The sequence below is a fragment of the Salmo trutta genome, chromosome 16, assembly GCF_901001165.1.
Source record: "Salmo trutta chromosome 16, fSalTru1.1, whole genome shotgun sequence".
NCBI classification, from domain to species: domain Eukaryota; kingdom Metazoa; phylum Chordata; class Actinopteri; order Salmoniformes; family Salmonidae; genus Salmo; species Salmo trutta.
In genome coordinates, this window is record NC_042972.1 from 37319864 (window position 1) to 37340705 (window position 20842).

Sequence of the window (20842 nt, forward strand, 5' to 3'; positions counted from 1 at the left end):
TAATGATTAGCACCACCACAGACAGTATCTTGAGTGATGTCTGGAGCTGGTTGGCCTGCTTGGCATTGCAATGACCCCTAGCCAAAACATGAGCTCCTGGCCCTGAAATCATTTACACACAAAGGCAAAAAACACAATTATTGCTCAATGAAACAAGGATTTCACAGTTAGGGGCCATGACATGATCTATAGACATAACAAAGATTTAACTGGATCTCTAGATAGTATGTTGGCTCCTATTGGTTGTTTCTTTGAGACAATTCTCCTGTTCACCACTCTGTGTCTACCCTCTTTGAATCCTCTCCAAGTCATCATCACAGTATACACTTTTCCTATTAAAAACACTGACATAAACTGAGTGTACAAAACATTAGGAACTCTTTCCATAACACAGACTGACCAGGTGAATCCAGGCAAGAGAAATTAACCCTTATTGATGTCACCTGTTAAATCCACTTCAATCAGTGTAGATGAAGGGGAGGAGACAGGTTAAAGAAGGAATTTGTGGATTGTGTTCAGCTTGTGTTGTGTGCCATTCAGAGGGTGAATGGGCAAGACAAAATATTTACATACCTTTCAACGGGGTATGGTAGTAGGTGCCAGGTGCACCGGTTTGAGTGTGTCAATAACTGAAATGCTGTTTTTTTTATACTCAACAGTTTCCTATGTGTATCAAGAATGGTCCACCACCCAAAGGACATCCAGCCAACTTGACACAACCGTGAGAAGGATTGGAGTCAACACGGGCCAGCATCCCTGTGGAACGCTTTAGACACCTTGTAGAGTCCATGCCCCGACGAATTGAGGATGTTCTGAATATATATTGTATGTAATGTTTTGTACACTCAGTGTCTTTTGAGTTTTCTAGATGACTCGAATGCTACCATTAACACCCGTGAATGGCAGCTTAAGTAGCACTTAAAAGGCAGTTAAAGTCCAATAGTGTTTTTGTAGGAGGGCACCACTTGCCTGGCGTTGACAGACTTGGCAGAGTATATACAGCACCAGTCAAAGGTTTGGACACACCTACTCATTCAAGGGTTTTTCTTTATTTTTAATATTTTCTACATTTTAGAATAATAGTGAATACATCACAACTATGAAATAACACATATGGAATCATGTAGTAACCAAATAATTGTTAAACTGATTTTAGATTCTTCAAAGTAGTCACCCTTTGCCTTGATAACAGCTTTGCACACTCTGGCATTCTCTCAACCAGCTTCATGAGGAATGTTTTTCCAACAGTTTTGAAGGTGATCCCACATATGCTGAGCACTTGTTGGCTGCTTTTCCTTCACTCTGTGGTCCAACTCATCCCAAACCATCTCAATTGGTTTGAGTTCGGGTGATTTTGGAGGCCAGTTCATCTGATGCAGCACTCTCCTTGGTCAAATAGCCCTTACACAGCCTGGAGGTGTGTTTAAGGTCATTGTCCTGTTGAAAAACAAATGATAGTCCCACTAAACACAAACCAGATGGGATGGCGTATCGCTGTAGAATGCTATGGTAACCATGCTGGTTAAGTGTGCCTTGAATTCTAAATAAATTACAGACAATGTCACTAGCAAAGCACCCCCACACCATCACACCTCCTCCTCCATGCTTCATGGTAGGAACCACACAGGCGGAGATCATCCATTCACCTACTCTGTGTCTCACAAAGACACAGCAGTTGAACCCAAAAATCACATATTTGGGCTCATCATACCAAAGGACAATTTCCACTGGTCTAATGTCCATTGCTCGTGTTTCTTGGACCAAGCAAGTCTCTTCTTCTTATTGGTGTCCTTTAGTAGTGGTTTCTTTGCAGCAATTAGTCCATGAAGTCCTGATTTACACAGTCTCCTCTGAACGGTTGATGTTTAGATGTGTCTGTTACTTGAACTCTGTGAAGCATTTATTTGGGATGCAATTTCTGAGGCTAGAAACTCTAATGAACTTATCCTCCACAGCAGAGGTAACTCTGGGTCTTCCTTTCCTGTGGTGGTCCTCATGAAAGCCAGTTTCATCATAGCGCTTGATGGTTTTTGCGACTGCACTTGAAGACACTTTCAAAGTTCTTTGATCTTACATTTACATTTAAGTCATTTAGCAGACGCTCTTATCCAGAGCGACTTACATATTGGTGCATTCACCTTAAGATATCCAGTGGAAAAACCACTTTACAATAGTGCATCAAAATCTTTTGGGGGGGGGGGGTAGAAGGATTACTTTGTCTTAAAGTAATGACGGACTGCCATAATATGGACTTGGTCTTTTACCAAATAGGGCTATATTCTGAATACCACCCCTACCTTGTCACAACACAACTGATTGGCTCAAACACATTAAGATGGAAAGAAATTCCACAAATTAACTTTGAACAAGGCACAACTATTAATTGAAATGCATTCCAGGTGACTACCTCATGAAGCTGGTTGAGAGAATGTCAAGAGTGCAAAGCTGTCATCAAGGCAAAGGATGGCTTTTCTGAAGAATCTAAAATCTAAAATATATTTTGGTTTGTTTAACACTTTTTTGGTTACTCCATGATTCCATATGTGTTATTTCATAGTTTTGATGTCTTCACTATTATTCTACAACGTAGAAAATAGTAAAAATAAAGAAAAACCCTGGAATTAGCAGGTATGTCCAAACTTTTGACTGGTACTGTATATATATATATATATATATATATATATATATATATATACAGTTGAAGTCGGAAGTTTACATACACTTAGGTTGGAGTCATTAAAACTCATTTTTCAACCACTCCACAAATATCTTGTTAAACTATAGTTTTGGCAAGTCGGTTAGGGCATCTACTTTGACATAACACAAGTAATTTTTCCAACAATTGTTTACATACATATTATTTCCCTTATAATTCACTGTATCACAATTCCAGTGGGTTAGAAGTTTACGTACACTAAGTTGACTGTGCCTTTAAACAGCTTGGAAAATTCCAGAAAATTATGTCATGGCTTTAGAGGCTTCTGATAGGCTAATTGACATAATTTGAGTCAATTGGAGGTGTACCTGTGGATGTATTTCAAGGCCTACCTTCAAACTCAGTGCCTCTTTGCTTGACATCATGGGAAAATTATTTGTCTCTCTGAAATGAAACCATCAAGTGATAGATTTATAAAAAATACATGCATGTCATTCAACAACACCATGCCATGATTAGATAGTGAAAAAAATACACCAATTGAAAAATAAAAGCTAATTTACCAACATTTCTGAAAATGGATATATAACATTTTGGAAAGAAACTCTTCATGTAGAACTCCTGCCACTGTAAGTGTTGCTTTAGGTCAGCCAGAACCAAATGTAGTGCACGCACCTAGGCCAGTGGTCCATTCAGTGCCAATCACATGGCAATATAACTGCCACTCCATTCATGGGCTAATAGCCTTATAGAAGGACGGGGGTCTTCTGCATAACTGTCCGCCAGCTACAGTAGGCCCCTGGGTGCCCATTGACGACAGCTATCACTCACCACCCTGAACAATGGCAGCAAGTCTTTATGTGTGTGTGTGAGGAAGGGGAGCTGGAGGGGGGATAGCTAGCTAGCTGCTGGTGTCTCCTCTGACGTTAAACAGAGAGGCTGACAGACAGAGAGAGAGCACCAGGGGACCCCCAGTGAGTCTCTGTGAATGGCCTGAGTTGATTATTTTCTGATGTTTAACCCTCTCTCTGTCCTTCAAAAGACGGATCAGCATGGGCAAGACAAGCGACACACTGCTTCACACCAGGCTAACCATTTACTGATACATCCAACACACAAAGTACACACTCTCCAGTCTTATCTACCATTCCATTCCATTCCAGTGTTTAATTGCTATATTGAAATTACTTCGCCACCATGGCCTATTTATTGCCTTACCTTCCTTATCCTACCTCATTTGCACATACTGTATATAGACTTTTTGTACTGTATTATTGACTGTATGTTTGTTTATTCCATGTGTAACTCTGTATTGTTGTATGTGTCGAACTGCTTTGCTTTATCTTGGCCAGGTCACAGTTGTAAATGAGAACTTGTTCTCAACTGGCCTACCTGGTTAAATAAAGGTGAAATAAAAAATAAAAAATTAAAATGAGGGCCCCTCACAGTCTGCAACCTTGTTCTCAGAGCTGAAGAGTAAAAAAATGTCTGGCCATCACAGAGACAGGAGAGACACTAAGCAGTGAGTGTATTCCAGTGAAATCACAGAACACGGCTGAGCTCAGAATAGCTTGATCAAACAAAGAGACAGAGCAGGTTGAAAGATGGGATTTGGATTGTCTGCCTTTTCCAGGATCATTTTCACAAAGGAGTCAGGTCTTCAGCAGCAGGCTCTCCTTTCTCTGTCAGGTGGCTGTGGAGTGAGAGCCCTGGGATAAAGGGAGCAGGGCTGGAGGAGGGCTGGGTCCTCGCCTCCACACTTCATCCCATAATACATCATGTCTGTCAGCGAGGTATGCGTTCTCACCACAGCCCTCTGGGATGCAGAGTCCAGGTCTGGCTAACTGATGAGCAGCTACAGGGAGGATCACAGGAGGCCTGTATCTCCTCTCACACTGAACAACCACATCAAAGCACATAGATGTCTATGCTGTACTGGGACTTTTCACTGTTCTTTAGATACAATCTAGCTGTGACCACTATGTAAGATGTTAACCCTGGGCCCTTAAAGACCTTTGAGAGGTCATCTTACTCCTCCTACCAGGCAGCATATCTCAATGGGGTTTGAATACAGCGTGTGCGTGTGTGCGTGCCCTGTATATTCCACAGACCACCTCAGTCCCTCTCAGCCCTGTGACAGCACCCACCAAATGGTCTTCAGCTGTGCTCACACCTCATTGAGAATGTGTGTTCCCAGAGTCTCCAGCTTAAGCAGACAGACAGATGGAAGCTATCAGATCAGCCATCGTAGACAGCTTGCAGTAAGTATATCAGTACTGGACCTGCCCCTACAGAGGAAAGCCCTGTGTGATTGTCATCTGTTGTTGGTGTGTGAGAGAGCTGTGAGATCCCAGACAGACTGGGCTGGGTCTTGTTAGGGCACTTCATAAAGGGGACTCCTATTGTTCTGCACTTCCTGTACCTTTGAACTTGGGGGAGTGCCGATGTCGGCTACCAATCTAGGGTGTCTGAGAAGTCCTGGACTGTATGAGAGACAGGCGACTCTGGTGAAAGCCAAGCTCTTGAAGGAATTTCCTGTCGTGCGTAGTGATCAGAAAAACAACAACATCCTCCACACTAACGCACTGCTTCGACGGCTTGACTTCCACAACTGCTGCTGATAACATAATGGCAACATGGCAACTGTTGATGTAAGGAGATTCCCATTCATTCGTAGGGAAATGTGATCACTCAAGTTGAGTTCAGTGAGAATGCGAAGAGATTGGGTTGATATAATAACACTTATCTGAGGTAAAATAAACAGAAATGTGTTTTTAATCAATTGACAAACTGCTCTCTGTTTCAATCAATTTTCAGTTTCCCTGCTCATAAGATGCCTGCTCTACTTACTACTGCCTATTCATTCACTGTGTGTGAAGCACTGTTATTATAGCACAGTGTGATACTGTAAATGCTGTCTGCTAGTGATAAGGTAGAAGTAGTTCAACAGGGCTTGTATAATGGAAGTAGATGGAGGGGGGCCAGAGATACATACAGACACAGACAGGAACAGCAGGACATACTGTATGAACTACATTAAACAGATAGTGTTGTACTCACCATACTGGCAACTGGGCCCATTGAAGCCAGCAGGACAATCACAGAGCTGGGAGCTGGAGCGGGATCCCTGTCGACACTGGCCCCCGTTGAAGCACACGCCGTAGCTGCACACCGCTGGAGAACAGCACCGGGATGGGATGGACAGGGTGAGAGATGGAGAGAAAGAAAGAGAAGAGATGAGAGGAGCAGAAACACCTGGGTTCTGTCACAGGATGTCAACATTTGCAGTCCAGGACAGTTTGACCTCATTCTATCAGAGCCTCGTCAGCGCCCTGTTAACACCTGATTGCAAAGGGAATTTGATGCTCCTGATGTTACACAAACCACACCAAAAGGGCTCCCTCCACCAGTTAGCTCCCTTTAAGAAGGAGGGTGGACGTCATGCACATTGTCAGGTGAAAAACCCTTAATCTGAATGTTATTGGGGGGGGGATGAATCAGCTGAGATGATTTATCCCTCAATGAGAGAAACAGGCTAAATCTCTGCTAAAGGACATACAGTAGTCAACCCCCCACCCCCATCTCTCTCTCACTGGCATGTGTAAGGAACTTACGCAAGAGCGTTCTCATGTAATACCATATAACCATCTATCAAAACTGGTATAGTTCTAAGGCACTAGCTGTGGCACTAGGTGCTAGTTGTGTCACCAATGACTCTGGGTTTGAGCCCAGGCTCTGTCGCAGCCGGCCGCGACCGGGAGGCCCATGGGGCGACGCACAATTGGCCTAGCGTTGTCCGGGTTGGGTATGGCCGGGAGGGTTTGGCCGGCAGGGATATCCTTGTCTCATCGCGCACTAGCGACTCCTGTGGCGGGCCGGGCACAGTGCATGCTGACCAGGTCGCTAGGTGTACGGTGTTTCCTCTGACACATTGGTGCGGCTGGCTTCCGGGTTGGATGCGCGCTGTGTTAAGAAGCAGTGCGGCTTGGCTGGGTTGTGTTTCGGAGGATGCACGGCTCTCGACCTTCGCCTCTCCCGAGTCCGTACGGGAGTTGCAGCGATGAGACAAGACAGTAACTACTAACAATTGGATACCACATAATTGGGGAGAAAAAGGGGGGTAAAAAAAAAATTATAATACAAAAATAAATTTTAAAAATGGTATAGTAAGGTCACATAGCGATCTGCCCTGAAACTGAACATATGGCCCATGTCTCCACACAGACAAAGATCATGCATCCAGTACTATTAGTGTAAGATGAGGCAGAGAGCCACAGGGTGAATCAATATAGGACAGTGAATGGTTAAATCCCCAGAGTCAAATTCCTTCTCTCATTAAGACGTGTGAAATTTGTAGAATCTTGGGGGGAATAAGCAAACACCTCAAACCACTGGGTAGTCTAGCCACGTGAATCCAGCACAGAGGTGTAGGCATCGCATTCCATACAGTCACATAACTCACATTCTATCTCTCCTTCACCTCCAAGCTAGTGTGTGTGTGCGTGTGTGTGTGTGTGTGCATGCATGAGTTAAGCAGGGTGTAGTCTTAGAAGGATTCGCTCTTGTGTTTGCTCACACCCATATTGGCACTGGCAGGAACTAGGCTCAGACAGAGATGTACAAATCACCCAATCATGGCAGGAATGCCCACTCTCCTCCCATCCCTCCTCAGGTGTAGAGATGTAGTGTCTGCCAAAATACATTTCATTGCTCATCGAATCCAATTGGCAGCTGGAAGACCAATTCACAATCCCTCTTCTTTTTGAAGCCATTTATGAGCCCGTTATTAGTAGTAACGACATACCAACCAAAGATCAGAGGTGGTGCACAGTTCAACATTAGCAATAAAAATGATTGACAAGATATTCAAGTTTTTTTAAGCTACAACAAAATGAGAAAAGGGTTTGGCAGTCTATAAATACCTTCCTCGAAAAACGATTAAAACCAAATTATTTTTCCTTTCAACATTCTGCCTAAGGATATGTCCAATATGTAATTGTATGTTGCGATCTCGACAGGTGGTTTCTCTAGCTATAACTGCCGTGTGTCATAGAAACAGCAGCTCCTCTCAATTCTGGACAGCTTCATAATGAACAACCATTCATCTCACTCACATCCCACAGGTGGGTGACATCAGCAGGAGAGGAGACAGAGACAGGAAAATGGAAACATAGAGCAATTCATCTAAAGAAAACAGATGGTTCTGTCACTGATCTCCATTGGAAGTACTGTAACCATTAGCAATGCAAGTTTGCAAGAGGCTGGCTCAGAAGACCTGGTGAAAACTTGCTGTGAAATCAATGACTGTATATCCCTGTAATCTAATCGTAAAGTGACTTTCATGTCCCCACACACTATTCTGCTGTATCTACAGTAGAGCGTACAGTAGGATTACTGCTGTTCTGACCAGGCTTTGAGGTGCTGAGAGCAAAATTACATGACTATAGGAAGCAACATTATTTTATGTTTAACAAGTAGCCACTTCTTTAATGACCTGAGAAAACCACTGACAAGGAAACAAGGGGTCAAACAACCCTGAAGTTTCCAAAATGCCACAAGTGGCAAACAAGGGGATTGTCTTTTTCCCCCTCCATAAATGGTAGACATGGACATTTTGGCAGCTAACTAGGGAGGGCATTTTTGTCCCGCCCTTGCTGCCCACTCCCTGCCCCTTACACTGCTTAATCTCCCTTGAAATAATTCCTTAACTTGCCGTGCAGTGTGGCGAACGGCGTAAGACTCACTCTCATCTGTCTCTGTGATTGCCTTCACTCTGTTACAAAGACACCTTGTCTGAGGGGATTAGCTGCTTCCACAGAGACACAGGGCTCTATTTTCGCTAAGAAGGCGCAAGTGTAAAACTCATGTCAGTTTGCAATTTTGTCATGTAAAAACTGGCGCACTGGTATTTTCCAGCCCTAATGCCAGGTTCAGTAATTTACCTGTCTAACATCAGCTCACTTGCGCTGAGGTGGGAGGGGTGCAAACAGGGGTTGGAACCGGTTGAGGGAACAGAAAATAACCGAAAACCAGAAAATAACAAAACATTTAGAGGAAGAGAACCAGACCCGGGAAATAAAGTGATCTTTAGTGTTCCAGAACAGAACCATTATTTTCAAATCTTGAGACCCAGTTAATTATGTTCTAGTATATAATTCTGTAATTCAGTGAAGTTATGATGCTACTAATAGCCTAAACATATTACAATTCACAGCACATAATGATGGTCAGCGCTTCAAGCCATGCCCCCTCCAGGTCCAACCCTGTCTCTCGCTCTCTCCTGTAACGGCTGTCGGGAGAGAGAGTAGACCAAGGCGCAGCGGAGTTAGTGTTCATCATGATTTTAATTTAATAAAGAACACTACACAAAACAAAACGAGAAAACTGACAGTCAAACAGTCCTGTCAGGTGCAAAACACTCAACAGAATCAATTACCCACAAAACCCAAAGGAATGTGTGACTCCCAATCAGCAACAACGAACTTCAGCTGTGCCTGATTGGGAGCCACACACGGCCCAAAACAAAGAAATACAAAAAAACCTAGAAAACGAACATAGAATGCCCACCCAATGTAACACCCTGGCCTAACCAAAATAAAGAACAAAAACCCCTCTCTATGGCCAGGGCGATACATCTCCCCACCCATGAAATTGCAGTCGCATCTCACGCCTGCACATATCTGACCAATTAAATCTGTTTAACGAGCAGCTTTCCTGTTCCATAGCAAGCTGCTCTATCTGTGCTAATTATTGTGGTAAATTAGGATAAAATAATGAGCTAAATGTAAAAACAATGTTGATTTTACAGGTAATAAAAAATGTATGAAAAGGAACAATATGAACGGTTACTTTTTTGGAGTTCGAACGGTTCAGAACTTTATTATGCTTGTCGGAACAGTGGAACGGAACAAAAAAAAGTAGGGGTTCTGTTTGGAAAGGAACGATTGGAAAATAATTTGAGTTCTAACCCATGGTGCCAATAGTTGAGGTGTGACACTAAAAACAAGCGCAAAAGTGACAATTTCGTGCAGTGCTAATTGGAAGTTTTAAGACCCACAAAAAGCAGGTCTTAACGGTAACACAGTTAATAACAGCATGGATTTTGAGAGCAGAAGCGCAGTCTATCCAGCCAGGACGTATAGTGCCAATGGTACAGAAATGCGCATTTTGTGCTGGTGAATCTTGTATTTTGAAACAAACAAAAAACTATTGGTTTCCCCCCCATTTCATTTAATTTGATTAAAAACCAAGCATAGCCTATCCTCCCTGCCCACGGGGAGCAATTATGGTGCATGTAACTGTATTAAGCTTGTTTAAAATAAGGTGTTGTTTAGTTTTGATTTGAATTATACAGTCTTTCTAGGCCTTATCAATAGCCTACTGAATTTAATTGTGGTTATTGACTACATTTGGCATGTCCATGTCCAGACTATAATTTACAGTAGGCCTAGGCCGTATGTCAGTGTGAATGCTATAGCCTGTGTTTAACAAAGTATTTCCATATTGAAGAAATGCAATTACAACCATGTGGACTGCAAACATGTTCAACATATTTAGCAAATATGGGGCAGGCTATTTAACAAACTAGGCTATAATGGTCTAACATTAGAATCAGAGTTGATGACAACGCAATACATAAAAGACCGTAAATATATAACTTGAAGCAACCACATAATTAGCCATGGAGCACGTTCTGATTGGCCAGTGAGGGGCCAAGCCTCAACACACCCACAACTTGTTTATTAATCAAAACCCAGCCCTTTCGCACCACCGCCAGCTACTGCATCCATAATTCCGGTTGTGAAAATAGCACAAATGTTTGACACACCCCTGAACCTATAAGCGCTATGATTTACCATTGCGTTAGGTTTGCTCAAATAGAGCCCACAGAGGGAGGTCAGTGAGTCGCACTGCTACCGGATGGACGCTGGAGTCCAAGGAGCAGGTGTCACCAGCTCAGCCTCTGACAGGGCCTACACATCACAACATAGGCAGTGTCGATCTGTTTAACGCCCAGAGTGAGAGAAAGAGGGGGAGCAGACTTACTGTAATTGTTAGGCACAAAAGCCCCAGCCGCCAACTGTTGGGTTAGTAATCGATACGCACGGAGCGCAGCACTGTAGTTTGAGGCAGCAAGGCATGTTCTGCTTTACAGATACATGTGCCAAAGCAAAGGGTTGTCACAGAAGCCAGGCCAGGGGCAGCACTGTCAGATGGTCCTCGTCATCAGAACAACTTTAATGTCACTCAGAAATGGTTCCAGGCCATTCCAAAAATGTGTCATTATCCTTGCTTTGCATAAAATCTCTTGTCATTTACCATTAAAATATTTCAAGCCTGTATACTAAATCACTTATCTTAGTACGTATTTGATGGATTTCTCTGAATAGGGAAATCTCTTAAGGTAGGATATGCAGACTGGATGTGAAGTGGAAAAACCTGGTGGCTAAACTGAATGGATCAGAATGTCTCACTGTCTGGGAGTGTTGGTCACATCCCCGAACTGTGTCAAGATAACCAATACTAGACTCACATGGGTGGAGGAGGATATTTGAGGTACATTTGACACTCCTGCTTTTCATACACTGTGTTTACCATGGACATGTAAAACCCAAATGAAAACATCCCAAGACAATGAGCTTGGTCCCTTTGACACTGAGACACCATGCCATGCCTTGGTTGGACAGCCGGCCTGTTTATGTACGTTTGTTTATGTCTTTGACTAGTGACATAGTTGTTCCCAGGATGCAGTGTTTCTCCACACAGACACAAAGACCACCCATGGACAGCCAATCTCCTTGTCCCATTACTGGGCCTGCTTCAAGTGTACATCCGCAAGCCTGGTCTTTCCCGCCACAAAAGGGGGCCAGTTCCCATTCAACAGTTAACGAGGGCTCAAACTGGTGGCGCCATTGTCCCTGCTCCTCATCCCCTGTCACAAAAGTCATTGTTGACGTCAATCAGCATAACTGCCCACTTCCACTCTTGACCGTCCCAGTCCATTCTCCAGCCAGCGGCAACTCGCTGGGGATAAACACTTAGCTTTCTGAATGGACCTTAGAATGGAGATGTGGACGGAAGTCTCAAGAAGCACCATTAGCAAGTACCGCCACCAGTACAGGCATTGTGAAAAACAAGGCTTGTCGTCAATTAATTGATTGGTATCCGTTGGCTGAGTGATGCAGTGATGTCCCATTCCCTAGGCCTGAATTTAGCTCCCCCTACCACTAGTTGCTCCATTCAAGTGCCACTCCCCCACCGAGGAACACTCGAAAACAAGGGGGGGGGTATATTGGGATTGAACCAAAAGCAGGACTCTAACCCTCAGGAGAGTCAGATAGTCATCAAGCTAATTGCTGCTTTTCAAAATACACAAAAAGAAACCTATTTCAATGGGCGAACCAAATGAATCATTTGCATGCACTTCCATATGCACCTGACTTGGGAAAACAGTGGCAAATGGAATACAAGCCAGTTAGAACACATGTCAGTGTGCACAGATCCCACTCCTTGTGGGAAAGGTTCCTATTGCTTGCACCACTACAGGATTCTCAGTCAAAACAGGCCTATGCAACCGAAATGTTGGGTTTTATCGCATGTACTGGAAAAAGAGGGTGTCTTCTAAATCCATTAGGTCTGCACTTTAACTTTGTTAACTTTGATTACATGCAATGGCTATCATCTGCCATCTGATACTTCAGTCTAAGAATCCCAACTATGTCATGTCAATAGGATGCTTGTCCCACACTATCTGAAATCAGGATTAGAAGGCAGGGAATAGAACGACTAGGAAAAGGGAGGAAGGGGAGGGACAGAGCAGGAGCCGTGACAATAAAACAAAATATTTCAAATGTTTAAAAAATATGAGTATCTCTTAGCAGAGGATGAGGGAGAACTCAACAAGTGGAGCCAGCAAGTCGGAAAATGCCCATAGCGAAAGTGAACAGCTGGACTGTATATGGGCGAAAGATGGGGAGAGAAGGACGATAGAAGTAAACCAAAAGGAGAAGAGAGAGGGGGATAGACAGAGGGTTGGAAAGGGGGCTGTTATCATGGCTGCTCATCACTGTGCCGGGCTGTTTTTCTACATGATGTGACTTCATTCCACTCAATTGTCTCACAATAACCACTGGTCATTAGTCTAATTAGCTTACATTCACTTTGTATTAGAGTAGAGGAACCCGCATCACACACACACACACACACGCACACACACGCGTGCACGCACACATCTCACAGATGCCAGACACTAAATCACTATCTTAATGCACAACATTCTCATTTCAATCTCTGGAGTTTTCAGAGGCTTTACTAAAGCTGTATGTTTTACGGTTTCTGCTAAAAAGCTGATCTGTCTCCTTGGATGTCAAATGCACTGTCCTATAGATTAAATTGCGTTGAATGAAGAACACTGGAGATAGCACAGGCCTAAGTGTGTGAGAGCGAGAGAGGGTGGATTGTGGTGTGAGCTTCCTTTTATCCTGGTTCAATGGCTCAGAGAAAAGGGTGATTAGTTTTTCCCGTCTCAAAGTACTGCCACGTCTTAAGTTACGGAGATAAAAGCCCAGCCGTGCGTCGAAGAGAGCCGACATTGTCACGCAGAAGAAAAACAAAACCCTGCGACTTAGTGAGGGAGACACTGGGCAGCACTGGGGAATGCCTGTTAAGATGTTTCTTTGTGTGGTGTTTTAAAACAAACCAAATCTCAGGGGTTGAGCAGACAGCCTAATGCTTCCCTGGATAATTTAATACTGTAACCTTCTAACCAGAGACAAAGAGGTCTTTGAGGAAAGCATGGACCCCATAAAGAGACCCTGCTGAAAGGCACATCCAGGGGATCATCTCTTGCCCCCTCGGCCCATCCCAGCCTCTTCCCACCAGCGCCTGTCCCAGACATTAGCATGCTCCACGGGCGTGAGAGGAGGCTAGATACAACATACAGGGTGGTCCCGGGGCCTGGACACAGGGGATAAAAACTGGTAGGGATAGTGATGCCCACGCTGTTTACGGGGGCTTTGCCAGGGATGCTCTCTGAAGTATGCAGGTTACGCGATGCCGATCAGAGGCTGTAAACTCCCATCAAAGGGCACTGCCAGGTCTCACTGGCTTGGGGATAAGCCTGTCCACACAGAGATGTTCAGCACAAGGCCCAGCAGCAGACTCACCCCCAGCCCCAGTCTTATGCCCCTTGCCCGCCTCATGCAGCCTCAGCAACAGAGCTAACCCAGCCTCAGCCACTGCCCTAGAGAAACTGTGCTCTCCTGTTACCGTGGCACCTAGCCCAGCAGATCCCCAGAACCCTCCCATCCATCACCAAAGGATTAGATTTGGGGAGATTATCTTTAGACTCATTGTAATGTTTTCTTCTTGACTATTTTCTGTTCATTTGCAGTTCGACTCTCTACTCTGGGTTGATAGTCATTGTTTCTTGCCCCCAGACGAGGGTTGGTTGCAGTGGCAATTTAAGCATGCAAATCCTAGTGGGGCAAACACACCCACAAAAAAAATATGCATGCCAGCAAAGCCACTACACAACACTAAACAATACTTTAATTGGACTATAACGGTGCCAAACGGTGCCCACACACTGTTAAGGCCTACATAAAGCTGTCCCAACAGCAGAGTCACAACAGCAGTCCCAAAACCTTACCACTGCTACACATGGCTATCAGAGCCTTATCTGGCAGTGCATAAGAGGCAATAATGAGTGAGCTAGGATGGACAAAGTCAATATAACTATTTATTCAGCACTTTTGAAATGTACAGCGACAGAATTCAGAACATAGGCTGTTCTTACAATATTCTCCCTGTACACCAAGTCAGAACCGTAGGGTAAATAAAAGGCACATATAAGCAGGCAATGAAAGCTCTTACAATATTCGATGATGACACTTCTCTAAAACAGGCTATAGACTACATGTAAACCACCAAGTCAGAACAGTAGGCTAAATTATGAGGGGAAAATAGACCAAAATATTAGGGTGAGATACATGGGCTACTAACAGTTTACTACAAAACATTTACTTAGCATTACTTTCTTAGCTACAGTATACATATCTCCCTGGCATATTACATCATTTATGCAGCAGCATACAATACATTTTTGGACTCACCTTGTTGAACAGGAATGTGGCGTGGCGGTCCTTCGTGGACAAATTTTGTCATCAAACTTTGTCATCAAAGTCTGGCATTCTCTGGATTTATGGAGCTTTCAAGACAACTGTGAACTCATAAAAAAAACAAGGTCGAATCATGACGTTAGTGATCTTTAAGTTGGAGCTCTAGAAAGAGGCCAGAGTTCATGACTTGGAATTCCGAATTGGATGACTGTTTAAAATGTATTTTCCCAGTCGGAGCTTGTTTTTTCCCAGTTCACAGTTGTCTTCAACTCACTGAAGTCTGAGATTTCCCAGTTCAGTTTCCAGTTGTTTTGAATGCGGCAGAAGTCATGCTGGAATGACAGCATGGCCAATGTATTCAACCTTTTCTGGCCCATGGTGTTGAATGTTTATCCTTTTAAGCTTGGAAAAAAGACCCTTAAACCCAGACTTGGACCACACCCCCAATCCACTGAATAGCAGTTAGCCACCGATTCCTTCCAAACCACTCATTGTTGAATTTGCGATTTCCAACTTGTTGTGTAATGTTTATGGCCAATGGCCGACGAGCACCGATACATTTTATCTATAATTTCTCTTCGTAATTTCTCTTCATATGACAACGATTGAAAAGGATTTGCCAGTAGATTGTCGACTTGATTCATGATGATGACTGCTAGTTTCCATCTAAGATTTTGAAAGTATGATGTTGACAGTCCAATCAAAGCTACTGTAGATATAACGTGATTTGACGTAATTTGGATCGGTACTTCTAATGTAACTTAATGGCAGCACCCATCCGGTTTGCGCTTAGTGGGACTATCATTTGTTTTTCAACAGGACAATGACCCAACACACCTCCAGGCTGTGTAAGGGCTAGTTGACCAAGAAGGAGAGTGAATGAGCGCTGCATCAGATGACCTGGCCTCCACTATCACCTGACCTCAACCCAATTGAGATGGTGTGGGATGAGTGAAGGAAAAGCAGCCAACAATTGCTCAGCATATGTGGGAACTACTTCAAGACTGTTGGAAAAGCATTCCAGGTGAATCTGGTTGAGAGAATGCCAAGAGTGTGCAAAGCTGTCATCAAGGCAAAGGGTGGCTACTTTGAAGAATCTAAAATATTAAATATATTTTGATTTGTTTTACACTTTTTTGGTTACTACATGATTCCATATGTGTTATTTCATAGTTTTGATGTCTTCACTATTATTCTACAATGTAGAAAATAGTACAAATAAAGAAAAACCCTGGAATGAGTAACTGTGTCTGGTATTATATATTAGCTAAACAGTTGGGGCTCAAAATAGGTGAGGTTCTGCACCACCTGCACTGAATGACAGGTCGCCACTGGTTGGTTGGTTGTGACTAGGGTTGCAAAGGGTCAGAAACTTTCCGGTAAATTTCTGGAATTTTCCCGGAAATTTTCCATGAGAAGTTAAGCACGGGAATTTGGGGTATTTTACTTAAATTAATCAAAAAAAAGTTAGCTTATAACAGTGAACCTTTTTTGTGGGATACACATAAGGCAATTCTAGGTCTTGTGGCATATTTTGGTTAAACTATCCACCATTCAATGGAATTGCAACCCTCTGGAATTGCAACCCACAGTGCATTCTTCCATCACATGTCCAGTGCACTCTTCCATCACATGTACAGCTGATTCTCAAGATCTTGCACACTAATGAGATGCTATTGAGGCCACACTACTACACTGTCTGAGCCAAGGACTTCATGCTTTCTGGTAAGTTTTGATTACAATTCTGGGTGGGGTAAATATATTGTATATGACATACATGATTTTTGGTTAACTAATGAATAGTAGCCTACAGCAAAGTGTGTTTAAATCATTTCTAACTTGTTAATAATTTCTGCTAGTTAGTTTTTGCTACCATGTGGGTTTTAACTTGCTTGAGCCTGCTAACTGAGGAGTGTTAATTCACCTGTTTCCATACATGTTTCATTTTAAAACATTTATCTTACAAAGGAGTTGTTCAATTTAACTGCGTAACTATTTATCTGTACAAGGAATTGTATTTGTTGTTTTAAAAAAAAAAAATTCTAATCTTTACAGGAAATGCCACGGGCACTATCTGATGTGTGGAGACATTTCACTGCAGCTAATGTAGAATGAAAAGCTGTGAATCAGGAATCAAGGTAAGACCCAAGTGCAGACCATGTGAAGTAACAATGTTTATTTTAAGGGGCAGGCAAATGACAGGTCAAGGCAGGCAGGCTCCGGGTCAGGGAATGGCATAGTTCAGTAATCCAGAGGTGGAGCAAAGATACCAGACGGCAGGCAGGCTCAGGGTCAGGGTAGGCAGAGGTCAATAATCCATAGGTGGGACAAAGGTACAGGACGGCTGGCAGGCTCAGGGTCCGGGACGGGCAGAGTAGTCAGGCGGGTGGGTACAAGGTCAGGACAGGCAAGGGTCAAAAACCAGGAGGACGAGAAAAGGAGAGGCAGGGAAAAAGACAGGAGCTGACAAGATGAACGCTGGTAAGCTTGACAAACAAGACTAACTGGAAACAGACAAACAGAAAACACAGGTATAAGTACACCGGGGATAATGGGGAAGATGGGCGACAACTGGGGGGGGGTGGAGACAAGCACAAAGACAGGTGAAACAGATCAGGGCGTGACACTGTGTACATTTGCAAATACTGTGCCAAATCATATATGAAGAATGCAACAAAGATGCAGAATCATCTGGCCAAGTGTATAAAGTTCCCTCAGCGCTCACAACAAGCAACCTCTGACAAAAGCCCCTCTACTTCTATTTGAGGTGAAAATTATGACTCAGAAACTTTATCGATAGCAACAGCTCATGGTCATCCTGGAATCAGAAGTTTTCTTGACTCAATGGAGGAATGTAGTCAGAGAAATGCTGATGAATGTCTTGCTCGAGCTGTGTATGCAACTGGTTCACCTCTGATGCTCACAGGCAATGTGTATTGGAAGAGATTTCTGAATTTTCTTTGCCCAGCATACACCGCTCCAACCAGACATGCTTTATCTACGCATTTGCTGGATGCAGAGTTCAACAGAGTTCAAGTGAAGGTCAAGCAAATCATAGAGAAAGCAGTCTGTATTGCAATCATGTCTGACGGGTGGTCGAATGTTCGTTGCAAGGAATAATTAACTACATCATCTCCACCCCTCAACCAGTATTCTACAAGAGCACAGACACAAGGGACAACAGACACATCGGTCTCTACATTGCAGATGAGCTGAAGGCAGTCATCAATGGCCTTGGACCACAGAAGTTATTTGCACTGGTGACAGACAATGCTGCGAACATGAAGGCTGCTTGGTCTAAAGTGGAGGAGTCCTACCCTCACATCACCCCCATTGGCTGTGCTGCTCATGCATTGAATCTGCTCCTCAAGGACATCATGGCACTGAAAACAATGTATACACTCTACAAGAGAACCAAGGAAATGGTTAGGTATGTCATCAAGTTATAGCAGCAATCTACCTCACCAAGCAAAGTGAGAAGAATAAGAACACCACGTTGAAGTTGCCCAGCAACACCCGTTTGGGGTAGTGTTGTCATCATGATCGACAGTCTCCTGGAGGGGAAGGAGTCTCTCCAAGAAATGGCCATATCACTGTCTGCCGATATGGACATCCCCATCAAGAGGATCCTCCTGGATGATGTATTTTGGGAGAGAGTAGTAAGCAGCCTGAAACTCCTGAAACCTATAGCAGTAGCCATTGCACGGATTGAGGGAGACAATGCCATCCTGTCTGATGTTCAGACTCTGCTTGCAGATGTAAGAGAAGAAATCCATACTGCCCTTCCCACTTCACTGTTGCTCCAAGCAGAGGAAACTGCAGTTCTGAAATACATCAGAAAGCATGAAAACTTCTGCCTGAAGCCCATACACGCTGCAGCATACATGTTGGACCCCAAATATTCTGGGGTCCAACAGCATCCTGTCTGGTGCAGAGATCAACAAGGGCTATGGTGTCATCACTACCGTGTCTCGCCACCTTGGCGTGGATGAGGGCAAGGTTCTTGGCAGTCTGGCAAAGTACACTTCCAAGCAAGAGCTTTGGGATGGAGATGCAATATGGCAGTCGTGCCAACATATCTCATCAGCCACCTGGTGGAAGGGACTTTGGGGATCTGAGGCTCTTTCCCCTGTTGCCTCCATCATCTCCAAATCCCACCAACATCAGCCGCCTCAGAGCGCAACTGGTCCTTGTTTGGGAAAACACACGCAACAAGCTGACCAATACAAGGGTTGAAAATTGGTGGTCTTCCGGGCAAATTTGAGGCTTTTTGAGCCTGACAATGAGCCATCCTCAACAAGGTTGGAAAGTGACAGTGAAGATGAGGCCTCAGAGTCTGATGTTCAAGAGGTGGACATTGAGGAGGTCCAGGGAGAAGACATGGAAGCCTGAGAGGAAAACAACCAAAGCTTTAGTGTCTAAACTATCATTATACAGATGGATGTTGAAAACGATTTTGGGAGACGCGTGGATCATTGGGGATCATTCAATATTCCCTTTCCTTTGTTTTTCAGTGAAATCATCCCATGTGAAGAGTCAGCTCATTTAATTACAGTTCAATTCGGAACTTTATTTTTTATTTTATTTTTCTATTGGAAGGATTTAATAATTTGCAATTATGTCTACTTATGATAAGGTAAAATGTTCATGTTTCTGTCTCCATATGATATGGTAAATATACAGTGGGGGAAAAAAGTATTTGATCCCCTGCTGATTTATAACATTTTTTACATGCGTTTTTCTAGATATTTTTGTTGTTATTCTGTCTCTCACTGTTCAAATAAACCTACCATTAAAATTATAGACTGATCATTTCTTTGTCAGTGGGCAAACGTACAAAAGCAGCAGGGGATCAAATACTTTTTCCCCCCACTGTATCCAATGCAGAAAACATCTACATTTAAATGGTATTAATATTAATTTGCATATATTCCTGTTAATTCCCATATATTCCCGTTAAGTCCCACTGAAAGTTTCCACCTCTGAATATTCCCCAAATGTGCAACCCCAGTTGTGACACAGGAGCCAGTTTTTACTCGGGTCCATGGTGCAAGCCTCCAGCCTTTACCACCAGTTACTACCACACCCCCGAGGTCACTGACTGGGAATATGGTGCATGACTATGTAAGCGTGAGCCAAGATTCAACTGTGGAGCCACAACTACATCAGGAAGCAGTCAGCACAATGGAATTGGCAAACCCAACTGAACAATGCGCTCGCTCTCTGGCAACAAAAACCCACACCATCTCAGGACGCAAGGAGCCCTGTCGAGCCAAGTTTATTTGAGCCAGATGCATAGGGGATTAGGTCTGCTGGTCACTCAACACTTTAACATGTCTGTAAGTTCATTGTCGTCTTTGGTAGAATGTAAAACAAGACATTGCAATGCAAACCTGTTTTAACAAAAATGTCAACAGTTGGTTATAAGCTTTCAAAATGATTCAACACATTGGAGCTTTCACCCAGTGTCCGGTTGGTTGTGAACGTCACACTGTTGCACTGAGGAAGGCCTGGCATTGTGTCACGTCCTGGCCAGTATATAAGGTTAATTGTTTTGTAGTTTGGTCAGGGCGTGACAGAGGGTATTTGTTTTATGTGGTTCAGGATGGTGTGTTTGGTTTAAGGGTGTTTGATTTAGTATTTCCGGGGTTTTGGTTTATAGTCTATGTGTATGTATTTCTATGTCTAGTCTGGTGAGTGTGTTTCTATGTTGGTTAATTGGGGTTGGGACTCTCAGTTGAAGGCAGGTGTTGTCTATCTGCCTTTGATTGAGAGTCCCATAATTAAGGGTGTGTTTGTGCTGTGTTGAGCTTTGCAGACTGTCAGTGTATCGTTCGTTTTCTTGTTTGTTGTTTTTGTATTCGTGTTGAATTTCATTAAATGTTCAAGATGAACTCTATCGACTCTGCTGCGTATTGGTCTACCTTTTCCGACGATGATTTCGTTATATCGTCAGAAGACGAAGACGACAATCGTGACAGAATCACCCACCACTCAAGGACCAAGCAGCAGAGGAAGGAGCAGACGGCGTTCGAGTTGGACTGGCGGGAGAAGTGGACTTGGGAAG

At 43.6% G+C, this 20842-nt stretch overlaps 1 protein-coding gene across 1 annotated transcript in view; it reads right to left on the reverse strand.

Moving 5' to 3' along the window:
- Positions 1–20842, reverse strand: part of LOC115150692 (multiple epidermal growth factor-like domains protein 6) — an 86973-nt gene that overhangs the window by 56432 nt on the left and 9699 nt on the right. Inside the window, exon 4 of the mRNA XM_029694221.1 lies at positions 5717–5830. Coding sequence (XP_029550081.1) covers positions 5717–5830 — 114 coding nt within the window. The remainder of the gene's footprint in view (positions 1–5716; positions 5831–20842) is intronic.